General features: G+C 38.4%; 1 protein-coding gene across 1 annotated transcript in view; it reads right to left on the bottom strand.

Annotated features, from left to right (window-relative positions):
• The window catches only part of MORC1 (MORC family CW-type zinc finger 1), a 168046-nt gene that overhangs the window by 135038 nt on the left and 16570 nt on the right, over positions 1-16438 (bottom strand). Inside the window, exons 6-8 of the mRNA XM_023623810.2 lie at positions 15948-16056; positions 4167-4326; positions 2311-2416 (exon numbers count right to left, since the gene is read on the bottom strand). Coding sequence (XP_023479578.1) covers positions 2311-2416; positions 4167-4326; positions 15948-16056 — 375 coding nt within the window. The remainder of the gene's footprint in view (positions 1-2310; positions 2417-4166; positions 4327-15947; positions 16057-16438) is intronic.

The following is a 16438-nucleotide window of genomic DNA, read 5'->3' as shown; positions in this document are numbered from 1 at the left end:
GAAAATTAAATTATTTTCAGAACCAGCAGGACTACAACATCTAAGACCAAAGGTGAAAATTACATAGTTTCAAGGTTTGAAACTTGTTGGGGGCAGATGTAGAACCAAACCCAGTGGCTTTAAGGGCAAAAAGTAACCACAAGGAAAAGAAACGGTAAAGGATTTATGTTACAAACTACTTGTTCTTGAAATCAAGATTATGTAAACTTTACTTGATTAGAATTTCAAATGTCAGAAGTCATAAATGGAAGAGGTATCAGAAAAAGATCCATGTTGGACGAGGAGTATTCTTTTAGCCCCAAGAGTTAATGCTTTTCCAGTCCTTTAGTGAAGAGGAATGGGGTGTTAACGTCAGAACCCACTGACTTTTTAGAGGAGAAAACTAAAGTGGCATTACTACCCCCCAGGAGGTGGTACTGCTGCCCCTTCTTGGTACCACCATGGTACTCATATCAGATGTCATGAAACATGTAGCATCCTTGGTACAGAGATTATGTCTCCTCTTCACAATAATCCTTCATAAAATCCCATCCCTGTATTTAAAAGACTTTTCTTGCGATTAAACTATGAAAAATTTTGCTGAAAAATCAAACCAAAAAATCCAATGTAGTCAATGTTCCAAAGGGGAATTGTACACATCTTTGGTCTGATCCATTTTCTTTATTTTGTAATTAACTGCCTAAATGGCTTAAGAAGCTTCTGGCTTCATGAAACAATCTGGAAACAGTGAGAACTTTTTCCCAAAGAATCAGCTGTCAAATTATTCCTCTAATAATGTATTGTTTCCTGATGCTAGCACTGAAATGCCAAGCCACTCCAACAGATAACTGTTTGAAAATCTGTACTCAAAGCTTTTAAATAGCATGAGATATTGGCTTTGGAACCAGCTGTTAAGCAAAAGGGCAGGGCCAGCGGGAGATAGTAATGGAGGTGCCAGGAACAACTCTGCGCCTCCTTTCTGGTACTGGTACATTCATGTTGGCAAAAGGCTTCCCAGAATTTGCACAATAGTAATTATGCTAGATTTTTTTTTCCAAAAAGAAAACAAATTCCATTTCTGTGTAAATTAAAAATTCCCCATGTTGGAATGAAATGAGAAAAAATATAAATCAGAAGAAAGTAGAAAAGATCATCTAAAAGTGTGTTATCAAACATTAAATTTTCTAACTGTGGAAGGGACTTTCTAAATTTCATCTCAAAGGCAAAAAAAAAGGAGTTCTCTGTTAAGTTGGTATGTGGCCTTGGGTCTTAATATCTTGGTCTAAAACTGCACTGTCCAACATGGTAGCTACTGGCCACATGCGGCTACTGTGCAATAGTTCAAATTGATATGTGCCATATGTGTAAAACACACACTGGATTTCAAAGACTTAGTAGGAATAAAAGAATGTAAAATATCTCATTAATATTTCTTGTATTAAAATTGAAATTAGAATATTTTATATATTCCAGACTAAATAATAATATTATTAAAATTAATTTCACCTGTTTTTTTTCCCATACTTTTCTCAATGTGGCTACTAGAAAATTTAAGATCACATAGGTGGTTCATATTTGTGGCTCTCCTTATATTTCTATTGGACAATACTGGTACATAACATGAATCATATGGGGTTAAATTCCTTTAAAAAATCCCTTCTAGCTCTGGGGTTCTGACACTAAGAAACTGCAGGCTCAAGCGAATAAATTTTAAATACAAAGTTATTTTACAGAAAACTAGATTCATTCACTATTTCATTATTTCTCCCAGGCCCCTCAGTGCTTTCTCATTCTTGTCCTATGGATCCCTAATAGCCAAGAAAAATGAATGTGTTTATTTATTTATATACTGCAAATACGCAGTTCACGGTGCCATTCTGAATTATTATTTGTTCATATTCCTTTTTGCTTCATACCATACTGATGTCTATTTTTAATGCTCTGTAATGAATAATGAACTCTGGCCCTTTTTTTTTCAGTTGTCAGGTTCATAACACAGGAGTTTTGGAATTAGAGAATCATAGAGATCTCAAAGTCCAGTGGCCCCCAAACATGCTGGTCCCTCTGAATCACCTGGAGAACATATGAAAAATACTAGGTCTGACATGAAACGATCCTACGCTTCCTAAGAAGCTGCCTAGGTCACTCAGAGGCTCACAGGTTCAGGAATAAGTGGCCCAGCCTAACTTACTTCATCTGTAACTGGGGTACAATGAATTGTCCTAGTGCTAAGGCCCAGTGGCCTCAGACCTGGAAGCAGGATGCAGGGTTCCTAACTCCAGCTCACTGCCATTGTTGAGAGATGTTGTGTCGAACACACACGTTACTCACTCCTCAAGAGCTCCAGCTATCAGGATATCTTCCTTGTCAGTTTTAACATCCAACTCTGGCTCTCCACTAAGCAGAAGCTTCAAGTTATAAATAACCAGCAAAGTACCTAGTAGAAAAATAGACGTTCGACTTGTCAGTATTTTAACTACACTAGATATTAGTCATGGTGCTATTATCTCATCTGTGGAATTAAGCCTGCTGTGGACCAAACTTCCTTTTGTACTTCAGTAAATAATATACTTGGATAAGTTCCAAGACATACGTTTTACAAAAAATTCTACTCTCTGCCAAAGAGTGTTGAGTTTCTACAGTATGGTGCTGCTTATTATTACTTAATTCACTATAAGTCTTTCAATGTGGATTCTTAAATTTTGGCACCCTTTTCATAATTTGCATAATGAAAATTGTTAGGTGCCTGAGCCAAATTTGTATTATAGGTAAAGCTCTCACTGGGGGAACCGAAATCAATGCACATAAGAACAAAGAGGAGTTTTAAAAATTTGTACAAATATGAAAGATTGCTTTTAGACCCTATAACAGTTGTTGGCAAACTTCTTCTGTACAGGGTAAGGTAATAAATATTTGAGGTTTTGCAGGCCATATGGTCTCTGCCGCAACTACTCACAACTCAACTCTACCGTTGTAGCAGGACAGCTGCCATAGAGAATACATCAATGAATGAGAGTGGCTGTATTCCAATAAAACTTTATTTACAAAAACAGGTGTGGGGCTGGATTTGACCTGTGGGCCATCATTTGCTGACCCTTGCTCTACAGCACAGTGAACAAACAAGTCCAGATTCTTTACAAAGTTTATCGTGATATGAAGACAAACAGGACCATCAGAGAAATGAAAAAACAATCAATTACACTTTTTTTTGGCAGAACTTAAACACAGGAAGAAGAGCACAGTAGCTAAGAATTGGCCTGGGAGCCTAAATGCCTGTGTCTAAATCCAGGATCAACCATTTACTAGTGCAATGACCTCAGATACATCTCCTAACCTCTCTGAACCTACTTTTTCTAATCTGTACAATGGACTTCATGAGATACTTTTATAAAACAAAGCATTGTCTTGAGGAGTAAGTGAGTTAATTTTTATGAAGCATTTAGAGGAGTATGCAGGAAATAGCACACCCTTCATTAGTATTTATACAAATATTTCACAACTAGAAGTCAACTAAGAGATTACATTAACTGTCCTTAAAGTATATCATGTATATGTTAATAAAATGAATATTTATTTGTCACTACTTTTCCACTATGAGAAAGGGAAAAGGATGATGTAAAACACCACTTTAAACAAAATGCCACAGGTTAGAGAAGAAAATTTGAAGAATTTCACTATAAACATTATATAAATTAAGGAGTTGCAAAAAGCAAAATGCACATGGCGTTCTCCAGAGTAGGGTTGTTTTTGCTTTTAGATATGAAAAGTGGTGGAAGTCTAGAGAAAGACTGGCCCAGAAGCCTGGATTCCTTACTTTATAAGTTGTTAACTCTCTTAGAAATCTGGGATCATCTCATCTGAGAGGCTGCGATAAGCACCTCCAAACTTTGCTCTCTGATGCAGGGAGCATGGAGGCCCTGTGGTCACAGCCTGTACCATCCTCTCTCATCCAATTTCACCAAGCTCATGCAAGTACAAACCTTTCTCCCAGTGTCAGGGACTTAAGAGTCATTCATGTTTGGATTCTCTTAAGACAAGACTTAAATGGATAAAATGAACAACTACTCCATGTGAGATTCCACATGACATTATAAATAGAAAAAATATGAAAACATATTTATAGTGTTTTTCATGAGACATGGCAAACGAATACTTTCATCAAAATTTCTGAGTTTTGATGATCTTACCACATTTCCCATAGATCACATCAAACTGCTTCATCAATTCAGCTTCAGTTTTAAACGGGGAGTACTTATAAATTATAGACAATTCTGTTGAGAATTTTTGAGGATCATCTGTGACAGATTCTCTGGTTCTTGTTAACCATGAAGGTATTGGAACCACAACCTATAAAAAAAACACACATCATTCTACTATGAAATACACAAATCAACCTTTTGTCTGACCCTAATTCAGTCCATTCTTCATCCAGCCAAACTATATAATACAAAGTCAAAAGTTTATTTCCCCCTGTATTCTGGTTTTATAAGGAAGAGACACATAACAAATACATACCCTCAGACTTTTATTCCAAAATGCTCCACTGTGGATTGTGGGGACAGATGGACCCTATCTCAGCTCCCTATTGAAATATGGGTAGAACGCAGAGGAAACACAGTATCAGCATTTTAGAAGTTGAAAAGTAGATGACAGCTGATCTATGAAAACCAATCCAAAGCCCAAACCAGACAAGAGAAGAACCAGCCTGATCTACAATTCAGAATCCCCTAGAAGGTTCGTAAATTGATGGCATGAATTAATTCTGGAAGTGGGGTAAAAGGAAGAAGAGAGCTAGAGGTAGCATCTAGATCTCCATCTGGCAATAGCTCCTCCCCCACCTCCACAGGGACCGGAAGCTTATTCTCCGGAAAGAGTGGAATAAAGTATTTCTGGGTTAGAGGACAGGCACAGTTGTCGGGGGATCTTACTGAGATGAGAGGGATTAAGTGAAAGTAGGCACAGTGGAGGCTGAGAACCCAGATCTCTTCTCCATTTGGCTCCCAGAAAGCTGGCAGCTAGGCCTGCAGGCAGAAGCCTGAGAAATCTGACCAGCCCAGAAGGAAAGACATAAAGAGAATTACGTTGAGGGCTTGGCAGTAAAACAGCCCAGCTAGACCTCATTATTGGTAACACTCACAGCTGCTAAGCTCCACCCACTCTCTCAGGGCTTTCAATCACCATTTTATTGGACTAATGTTTAAATTATTTAGGATCAATTGCCATCTAAGAAAAGCATCTAATGTGATAGTAGAGACCAGATAAACAGGCATAAACACAGCAACTCACTGGAAACAAAAACCATAAGAGGAAGATGAAAATTTGAGGGGGGAAAAATCAATCACTGTTAATATCTTCAGAGTTGTAAGAGGAAATATGGCATCCATGAAAAAAAGAGAACAAAAAAGACTTGTTGGAAATTAAGAATATGATTAGTAAAAATAAAGTCTCTATAAAAGAGGTGGAAGCTAAATGTTAGAAAATCACCCAGAAAACAAAACAGAAATACGAAGGTCAGAAAATAGGAGAGAAAAGATAGGAATATCAAAGAAAGAATTCCAGAAGTCCAAGAGCTAAGAAAGGAGTTGCAAAAGAAGAACAAAGAATACGGATGGAAGAAAACCATCAAATGTTACAGGAAAATATTCCAGAATTGAAGGACATGAGTTTCCAGACTGAAAACATCCAACAAGAGCCCAGCACAATGGATGTAAACAGACCCATTCAAAGGCAAAACATTGAAATCAGAACACTGGGGACAAAGGAGATTCTACTGATTTTCAAAAAGAGGGGGAAAAGTAAAAGAATGGGTCACATACAAGGTTCAGGAATTAAAATGGGTTTGGACTTCTCAGTAATACCAGACATTAGAAGATAACGGAGCAATGCCTTCAAAATTCTGAAGGAAGATGAATTCCAAACAAGAAATAACACCAAGCCAAACTATCGTTAAGTGTGTGAGCAAGCTAAAAAGATCTTCATTCATGTGAGATTTCAAAATATTTTACCTCTTACGCAACTTTGCTAAGAAAGCTACTGGAGATTATGTAACACCAAGAAGAAGGAGCAAGCTACAAAGGAATATACGAGATTTAGGATCTGAGATTTGACACAGAAGAGAAGTGAAGAGATTCGCCAGGATCATGGCAGGGGCAGATCCCAGATGGCAGCTGAACGCCACCCGTGAAAAGCAGGAGGGTGAGCTGCAGCACATGAGAAGACTCTGGAGCAGAATTCTTCAGGAAGGCGGAAATGATAAGAGAGCAGTTTGAGACTGGGAATAACATAATGACAAAGACATAGAAGACCAAGCAAATACTCAGTGACAGTGATAAGTAAATAGAACACTAAGCAGATGATTATTAATTCCAGGGAAAATAAACAGCTGTGCAGGAAAAGGAAAAAATCATAGTTTATGACATGGCATTATTGTGAATAATGTTTATACAGTCTTATAATGCAAATACTAAATATTGGCATAACCAAAATTACAATCAAGCTATGTTGAGGGTAGAGAATTAGAAGGGTGTGTATGTATGATAGGAGCAGAGAAAAAAATAGATGAATCCTCCTCTTTCACAGTGGGAGGTTAATAGATAATGCCCAAATCAAATCAAGAAGCAACAATATAGCACCCCATAGTGATATCAGGAAAACATCAAGAAAATAAGCTAATATTGTTGAAAGAGATTATCTCTGTGGAAGTGGAAAGGGGCAAGGGTTGCCACTTTTAGTTATAAGAAGAAAATAGGAAATGGCCCATTTTAAGAAAACTATAACCTCAGCTTTAGCCCAATTACCCATGCCCTTTACATACATAAAGTGCAACATAAATACTTAAAGCATCACTTTTCCTCATGTCAGAATCCCACTCAGCTAGTCCCTGTTGCCTATAAATTGTTTCTGTTATCCAGGCCCACTCCACTGCTGGCAATGGGATTGCTGAGCTCCTGGTGGACAGTCTCACATCTCCACACTGTCCCTCCAAACCCCACACTCATCTCCAGGTTGGAGACTCGCTGCATGCCACTGCTCTCCACATACCAACCTTTCCAGCTGCAAGTTGTACTCTCTCCATAAAACCCTCATTGACCACTTAAGGCTCTCTAATCTCTCCATCCACATCATTGCTCTTGACAATTTATAAGAGCAGGAACACATAGCCATTGAACAGCACTCTTTTTAAACAACTTCATTTTGTTATTTATCCAATTCATATACGTCTGTCTTATTTTGTGACAAGGCTGAAAACAGTTTGATGGTCAGATGGTCTTCTCCGTGTTTTCTGCCTTCCACAGGGTCTGTCCACGCCAGGCAGAGAGCAGTTCCTCATCTGTAATTGCTGTATTGAATTATAACCGATGTTCATAATACTATAACTTAGATACTGCAAATTAATAAAATGTTTTGGGTCATCAAATGAATTGGAATTATAGTCACTAGAGTTATAGTTTTAAGTTTAAGTCTATTTCACCTACAATTTCTTTATATTTTGTGTCCCAAGTCTTTGAATACAATATTCTATTTATTTTTAAAATGATAATCCAGAGTGACATTAGCATCATGGCAGAGTGAGTTGTTCCCTTTGTTTCTCTCCTCTAAGTTACAACTAGACAGAGATTCATTAACCAACACAGGATTCCCTTCATAGCACAATAGGATGCCTGAGAGATCCATACAGTCATACACCTGAAGGTGGCTGGACTGAATCCCTGGGAAGCAGTGGAACTGGGTGAGTGCAGCCCTCCTCCTCCCTGGTGACGGCAATCCAGGTCTCGGGTCCTCACAGACAGCCAGTGCGACTATAAGAGAAGGTAGGGGCAGCCCGGCCTGCAAACGAATGCTTTCGGAGTGGTGGCCTGGCCCGCAGGACTGCCCACCATGCCTCAGCAGCCCCGCTGGTGGAAATGCTCCCCACGGAGTGGTGGCAGATCACCCCCAGTGAGGGAGCCTCGCCCACCAAACGCAGCAGCTCAGCCAAGCTGCCCACAAGTGCAGAGTCGGCCTATGTGTGAAAAAAAGTGCCCCTCCCCTCCTGCCTAGTGCAGCAGCTCAGTTGGTACCCTGCCAAGAGCAGCAGTCTCACCTGCATGAGAGTGACCGGCCAGTGGAGCACAAAGGCCCCACCTGCACATGTGTGCACGACCCATCATGCAACTGCATGCCACCAAGCAACTGTGGCCAGGCCACACAAAGGTAGAGCAGTCCTACCAGCACAACTTCCAGCAAAGGAGTGGGACCAGAGAACACAGCTCCTGCCTCCCACCTCAGCAGTGGCAGGTGGAATCTGCAACCTGATACTACCACAAGTGTGCCAGCAAAGGATCAATTCACCAAACACCATGAAGAACTACAGTAACACTCCAGAGCAGAAAGAAAATGACAATCCTGAAGTCACAGAAATTTACAACCTAAATGACAGAGAATTCAAAATAGTTATAAAGAGAGTCAATGAGTTACAAGAAAACTCAGAAAGACAGTTTAATGAGCTCAGGAATAAAATTAATGAGCAGAAGGAATACTCACCAAAGAGACTGAAGCCCTTAAAAAAAACTATACAGAAATTCTGGATATGAAGAACACAATTAATGAGTGAAAAAATAATCTGAAAATCATAAGAAACAGAGCTGACCTTATGGAGGAGAGAATAAGTGACCAGAAGATAAAAATCTAGAAATACTTCAGGTGAAGGAGAAGAGAGAACTAAGATCTTTAAAAAATGAAGAAATTCTTCAAGAAATATCTGACTCCATTAAGAAACACAACATAAGGATTACAGGTATTCCAGAGGGAGAAGACAGGCAGAGAGGAGCAGAGAGCTTGTTCAAAGACATAATACCTGAGGACTTCCCAAATCGGGGTAAGAAACTAGATTTACAAGTACATGAAGCCAATAGAACTCCTAAATACATCAATGCAAAAAGACCTTCTCCAAGGCATATAATAGAAAACCTGGCAAAAGTCAATGACAAAGAAAAAATATTAAGGGCCGCAAGACAGAAGAAAATAACCTACAAAGGAAACCCTATCAGGCTTTCAACAGATTCCTCAGTAGAAACCTTAGAGGCTGGGAGAGAATGGAATGATATGTTCAAAATACTGAAAGACAAAAACTTTCAGCCAAGAATATGCTATCCAGCAAAAGTATCCTTCAGATACGATGGAGAAATAAAAGCTTTCCAGGATAAACAAAAGCTGAGGACGTAACTGCCCCTAGGCCTGCCTTACAAGAAACATTGAAAGGAGCCTTCCCATCTGAAATGAAAAAGCAAAGGTTTACAAAACCTTGAGCAAGGAGAAAAACAAACAGATAGAATCAGAAAACTGCAGCTCTATATCAGAATGGGTTAGTGAACAAGTAATTACAACAAAACATAGAGGGGTCTGTCCCTTTGATAGCTCAGCTGGTAGAGCAGAGGATGGTAATAGACATCCTGACTAAAAGAAAAAGGGAAGGAAAGCATCAAAAATAACTACAGACACTTCAATTTAGTCACAAACTCACAACAGAAAAAAAGAATAATTTGTGACAACAATAACTCACAAGAAGAGGAAAGGGATGGAACCTGCTTAGGCTAATGGAGATAAGAGGCTATCAGAAAATGGACTATCTCATCTGTGAGACCTTTTATACAAACTTCATTGTAACCATTAACCAAAAAATCAGAGTAGAGCCACAAATCATAAATAAAGAAAAAATTGAGAAAACCATCATAGAAAATCAACAAACTGAAATGGCAGTCAGAAATACAAGGGAAATACACAACAACTGGATAACAAGAGATAAAATGGCAGTATGAAGCCCTCATATATCAATAATCACTCTAAATATAAAAGGATAGAATTCTCCAATCAAAAGACACAGAGTGCCTGGACAGATTAAAAAACAAGACCCAACAATAAGCTCCCTCCAGGAAACACATCTCAGCTCTAAAGACAAACACAGCCTCAGAGTGAAGAGATGGAAGATGACATTCCAAGCAAATGGCAAGCAAAAGAAAGCAACTGTTGCCTTACTTATATCAGACAAAACAGACTTCAAGATAAAAAAGATGATGAGAGACAAAGAGGGGCAATATATAATGATAAAAGGGACACTCCACCAAGAGGACATAATGCTTATGAATATATATGCACTTAACACAGGAGTACCAAAGGATATAAAGCAACTATTAACAGAGCTAAAGGGAGAAATTGACAGCAACACAATAATAGTAAGGGACCTCAACACCCCACTTACATCAAGGGATAGATCATCCAAGCAGAAAGTCAACAAGGAAATAGTGGATGAAATGAAACACTATACCAGATGGACATATATAGAACAGTCCACCCAAAAAGAGCAGAATACACATTCTTCTCAAGCACACATGGAACATTCTCAAAGACAGAACATATGCTAGAAAACAAGGCAAGCCTCAATAAATGTAAGAAGAGTGAAATCATATCAAGCATCTCTTCCAACCACAATGATATGAAACTAGAAATTAACTACAAGAAAAAAGCTGGGAAAGTCACAAATATGTAGAGACTAAACAACATGCTTCTGAACAACCATTGGATCAATGAAGAAATCAAAAATACCTGCAGAAAAATGAAATGCAAACACAACATAAACAACTCTTATGGGATGCAGCAAAAGCAGTACTGAGAGGGAAATTTATAGCAATATAGGCCCACCTCAACAAACATGAAAAATCTCAAATAAGTAATCTAAACTATACCTAACAGAACTAGAAAAAGTGGAACAAAAGAAGGCCAGAGTCAGCAGAAAGAGGGAAATAATAAAAATTAGAGCAGAAATAAATGAAATAGAGACTTAAAAATAACAGAAAGGATCAATGAAACTAAGAACTGGTTTTTTGAGAAGATAAACAGAATTGACAAACCCTTACTTAGACTCACTAAGAAAAAGAGAAGGCTCAAATAAATAAAATAAAAAATGAAAGGGGAGAAATTACAACAAATACCACAGAAATATAAAGGATTACAAGAGAATACTATGAAAAACTATATGCCAACAAATTGGATAACCGAGAAGAAATGGATAAATTCCTCGATTCACACAACCACCCAAAATTGAAATCAAGAAAAAAATAGAGAATCTGAATAGACCAAGCACAAGTTAAGAGATTCAAACAGTAATCAAAAACCCCCCAAAAAACAAAAGTCCAGGACCAGGTGGCTTCTCTGGAGAATTCCACAAAACATTCAAATAAGATTTAATACCTATCCTCCTCAAACTATTCCAAAAAAATGAAGATTATGTGATGCTTCCTAACTCATTCTATGAGGCCAACACTACCCTGATCCCCAAACCAGACAAGGACAACACAAAGAAGGAAAATTACAGGCCAATATTGCTGATGAACATAGGTGCAAAAATCCTCAACAAAATATTGGCAAACCGAACACAGCAATACATTAAAAGGATCATACACCATGATCAAGTGGGATTTGTACCAGGGACACAGGGATGGCTCAATATCTGCAAATCAATCGATGTGATACACTACATTAACAAAATAAGGAATAAAAATCACATGATCATCTCAATAGACAGACAGCATTTGACAAGATCCAACATCCATTTATGATAAAAAAAAACTCTTAATAAAATAGGTAGAGAAGGAAAGTACCTCAACATAATAAAGGAAAGTACTTCAAAATAAAACATATGACAAATCCACAGCCAATATCATACTGAATGGTGAACAACCCTCTGAGAACAGGAACAAGATAAGGGTGCCCACTCTTGCCACTCCTATTCAACATAGTACTGGAGGTTTTGGCCAGAGCAACTAGGCAAGAAAAAGAAATAAAAGGTATGCAAATTGGAAAGGAAGAAGTGACACTCTTGCTGTTTATGGAAGACATGATTCTATATATAGAAAACTTGAAATAATCTACTGGAAAACTATTAGAAATAATCAACTACAGCAAAGTTGCAGGGCACAAAATTAACTTCCAAAAATCAGTTGCATTTCTATACACTAGTAATGAACTAGCAGAAAGAGAGTTCAAGAATACAATTGCATTTACAATCACAACAAAAAGAATAAAACATCTAGGAATAAACTTAACCAAGGAGGTGAAAGACCTATACACTGAAAACTGTAAGACATTGTTGAAAGAAATCAAAGAAGACATTACGACTTGGAAAGATACCATGTTCATGGGTCGGAAGAATAAGCATAGTTAAAACGGCCATACTGCCCAAAGCAATCTACAGATTCAGTGTAATCCCAATCAGAATCCCAATGACGTTCTTCATGGAAATGGAACAAAGAATCCTAAAATTTATATAGAACAACAAATGGCCCAAAAAAGCCAAAGCAAATCTGAGAAAAAAGAACAAAGCTGGAAGCATCACAATCCCTAACTTCAAAATATACTACAAAACTACAGTGATCAAAACAGCATGGTACGGGCATGAAAAACAGACACACAGATCAATGGAACAAAATTGAGAGCCCAGAAATAAAAGCACATTCTATGGACAGCTAATCTTCGACAAAGGAGCCAAGAAGATACAATGGAGAAAGGAAAGTCTCTTCAATAAACGGTGTTGGGAAAACTGCACAGCCATGTGCAAAAGAATGAAAGTAGACCATTATCTTACACCATACACAACTGAACTCAAAATGGGTTAAAAACTCAAATGTAAAATCTGAAACCATAAAACTCCTAGAAGAAAATATAGGCAGTACACTCTTGACAGCTGTCTTAGCAGCATCTTTCCAAATATCATATCTACTCAGGCAAGGGAAACAAAAGAAAAAATAAACAAATGGGACTACATCAGACTAAAAAGCCACTGAGAGGCAAAGGAAACCAGGTACAAAATGAAAAAACATGCTATCCCAATCAGAATCCCAAGAACATTCTTCACAGAAATTGAACAAACAATCCTAAAATTCATATGGGGCAACAAAAGACCGCGAATTGCTAAAGCAATCCTGAGCAAGAAAAACAAAGCCGGCGGAATCACAATCCCCGATTTCAAAACATACTACAAAGCTACAGTGATCAAAACAGCATGGTACTGGTACAAAAACAGGTCCACAGATCAATGGAACAGAATTGAAAGCCCAGAGATAAAACCACACATCTATGGACAGCTAATCTTCGATAAAGGAGCAGAGGGCCTACAATGGAGAAAAGAAAGTCTCTTCAACAAATGGTGCTGGGAAATCTGGACAGCCACATGCAAAAGATTGAAAATTGACCAGTCTTTTTCACCACACACCAAAATAAACTCAAAATGGATCAAAGACCTAAAGATTAGGCCTGAGACAATAAGTCCTTTGGAAGAAAATATAGGCAGTACACTCTTTGACATCAGTTTCAAAAGAATCTTTTCGGACACTGTAACTCCTCAGTTGAGGGAAACAATAGAAAGAACAAACAAATGGGACTTCATCAGACTAAAGAGCTTCTTCAAGGCAAGGGAAAACAGGATTGAAACAAAAAAACAGCTCACTAATTGGGAAAAAATATTTACAAGCCACTTATCCGACAAAGGGTTAATCTCCATAATATACAAAGAACTCACACTGCTTAACAACAAAAAAACAAACAACCCGATCAAAAAATGGGCAGAGGACATGAACAGACATTTCTCAAAAGAAGATATGAATATGGCCAACAGACACATGAAAAGATGCTCATCATCGCTAATCATCAGGGAAATGCAAATCAAAACTACACTAAGATATCACCTTACACCCGTTAGATTGGCAAAAACATCCAAAACCAAGAGTGACAAATGTTGGAGAGGTTGTGGAGAAAAAGGAACCCTCATACACTGTTGGTGGGAATGCAAACTGGTACAGCCACTATGGAAAACAGTATGGAGACTTCTCAAAAAGTTAAAAATAGAAATACCCTATGACCCAGCCATCCCATTACTGGGTATCTATCCTAAGAACCTGATATCAGAAATCTCAAGAGTCCGTTGCACCCCTATGTTCATTGCAGCATTATTTACAATAGCCAAGACGTGGAACCAGCCTACATGCCCAGAAACTGATGATTGGATAAAGAAGATGTGGTATATATACACAATGGAATACTACTCAGCCATAAAAAAAGACAAAATTGGCCCATTCACAACAACATGGATGGACCTCGAGGGTATTATGTTAAGCGAAATAAGCCAGTCAGAGAAAGACGAACTCTATATGACTCCACTCATAAGTGGAAATTAGTATATTGATAAGGAGATCTGATCGGTGGTTACCAGGGAAAAGGGGGGGTGGGGGGAGGGCACAGAGGGGGAAGTGGTGTACCCACAACATGACTAACAAAAATGTACAACTGAAATCTCACAAGGTTGTAATCTATCATAACATTAATTAAAAAAAAAAAAAAAAGAAAAAAAATGAAAAGACAACCCACCAAATGGGGGAGAAAATATTTGCAAAGCATATATCCAACAAGGGGTTAATTTTCAGAATATATAAAGAACTCACACAACTCAACAACAAAACAACAAACAATCCAATCAAAAAATGGGCAGAGAATATGAACAGACATTTTTCCAAAGACGACACATAGATGGCCAACAGGCACATGAAAAGATGTTCAACATCACTAATTATTAGGGAAATGCACATTAAAACTACAATGAGATATCACCTTACACCTGTCAGAATGGCTGTAATTAGCAAGACAAAAAATAACAATTGTTGGGGGCCAGCCCCGAGGCACAGCAGTTAAGTTTGCATGTTCTGCTTCAGCAGCCCAGGGTTTGCCAGTTTGGATCCTGGGTGCAGACATGGCACCACTTGGCAAGCCATGCTGTTGGAGGCATCCCACACATAAAGCGGAGGAAGATGTGCATGGATGTTAGCTCAGGGCCAGTCTTCCTCAGCAAAAAGAGGAGAACTGGCAGCAGATGTTAGCTCAGGGCTCATCTCCCCCCCCCCCAAAAAAAAAGAGAGAAAAAAATAACAAATGTTGGAGAGGATGTGGAGAAAAGGGATCCCTCATACACTGCTAGTGGGAACGCAAACTAGTGCAGCCACTATGGAAAACAGTATGGAGATTTCTCAAAAAATTAAAAATAGAGATACTATATGACCCAGCTATCCCACTACTGGGTGTTTATCCAAAGAACATGAAATCAACAATTCAAAGATATTTATGCACCCATATGTTGACTGCAGCATTATTCACAATAGACAAGATGTGGAAGCAACCCAAGTGCCCTTCTACAGATTAACAGATAAAGAAGATGTGGTACATGTATACAATGGAATACTACTCAGTCATAAAAAAGACAAAATCATCCCATTTGTAACAAAATGGATGGACCTTGAGAGTATTATGTTAAGCGAAATAAGACAGACAAAGCAAGACAAACACCACATGACTTTACTCACATGTGGAAGATAAACACATGGATAAGGAGAACAGATCAGTGGTTACCACAGGTCAAGGGGGTAGGAGGAGGTGGGAGAAATGCGTAAAGGGGCACATATGTATGGTGACAGATAAAAATTAGACTATTAGTGGTGAGCACAATGCAGTCTATACAGAAACTGATAAATAATAATGTACACCTGAAATTACATGCTATAAATCTTTATGACCCCAATAAAGTAAAAAATAAATAAAATAAAATGGTAATCCATTTATGGTACAAATGGTGGAAATGATCTCCAAGCTTCTTCCAAAAAGCTTCTTGAACCAAAGGGAGCTTCTTTATCTGGGAGATTTGGGAACATGGATAACAAAAATAAAGTTCTGAAAACTGCCCAGGAGTTAAAAACCCACTCAAGAAAGAGTCAACAGAACAGGCCTCCGATGACCCCAGAATATCCAGCCAGCCTCTCTCCATTTCCCAAACATATTCCTAAATTTCTAAATCAGAATCAGAAAGGACCCATTATAGACTTTACCTCCTGAGACAGTAAATGAAAACAGCACCATTACCATGGAAACCAAAGGAAAATCTCAACTCTTACCTCACTCAGACCTTCTCTTTCACAGAATGTCTGAGAAAAAAACACGCAGGTCATCGTTTCTTCCTTCTTTGTAAAAAGAATAAAGTCTTTTCCAATCCTCATGGATCCACTGCATTAAAAACCAAGGACACGACAGTTTACATCTCAAATACTAGAAAAGAAGGAACAGGAGGGCAAGATACTGTGTCCGGCAATGGGTTGCTCTTTTCATAGAAACAACTCCACTGCTTTGCTGACCTGTCACCAAAAAGGTACAAGTATTAATTTTTTCCCTCAAAGTAGAGCAGATGGATTTGAACTAATCCAGCCCCCTACTCTTGCCTGAGACATGACTACTGGAGATAAGGTGCTGTCTGGGGCTCAAGGAAGAACAATCATCTGCCCCTGGCAGTTGCCACACAGGTGAAGGCAGTCTTGAGTCCTGTCTTTCAGCGAGGCACACTAATAAAATAAGCTGTGGACACATGTAACACCTACGCTCAAAGATGCTT

The sequence above is a fragment of the Equus caballus genome, chromosome 19, assembly GCF_041296265.1.
Source record: "Equus caballus isolate H_3958 breed thoroughbred chromosome 19, TB-T2T, whole genome shotgun sequence".
NCBI lineage: Eukaryota > Metazoa > Chordata > Mammalia > Perissodactyla > Equidae > Equus > Equus caballus.
Note: the sequence above shows the minus strand (reverse complement) of the source record. Positions and strands in the feature narration are given on the sequence as shown.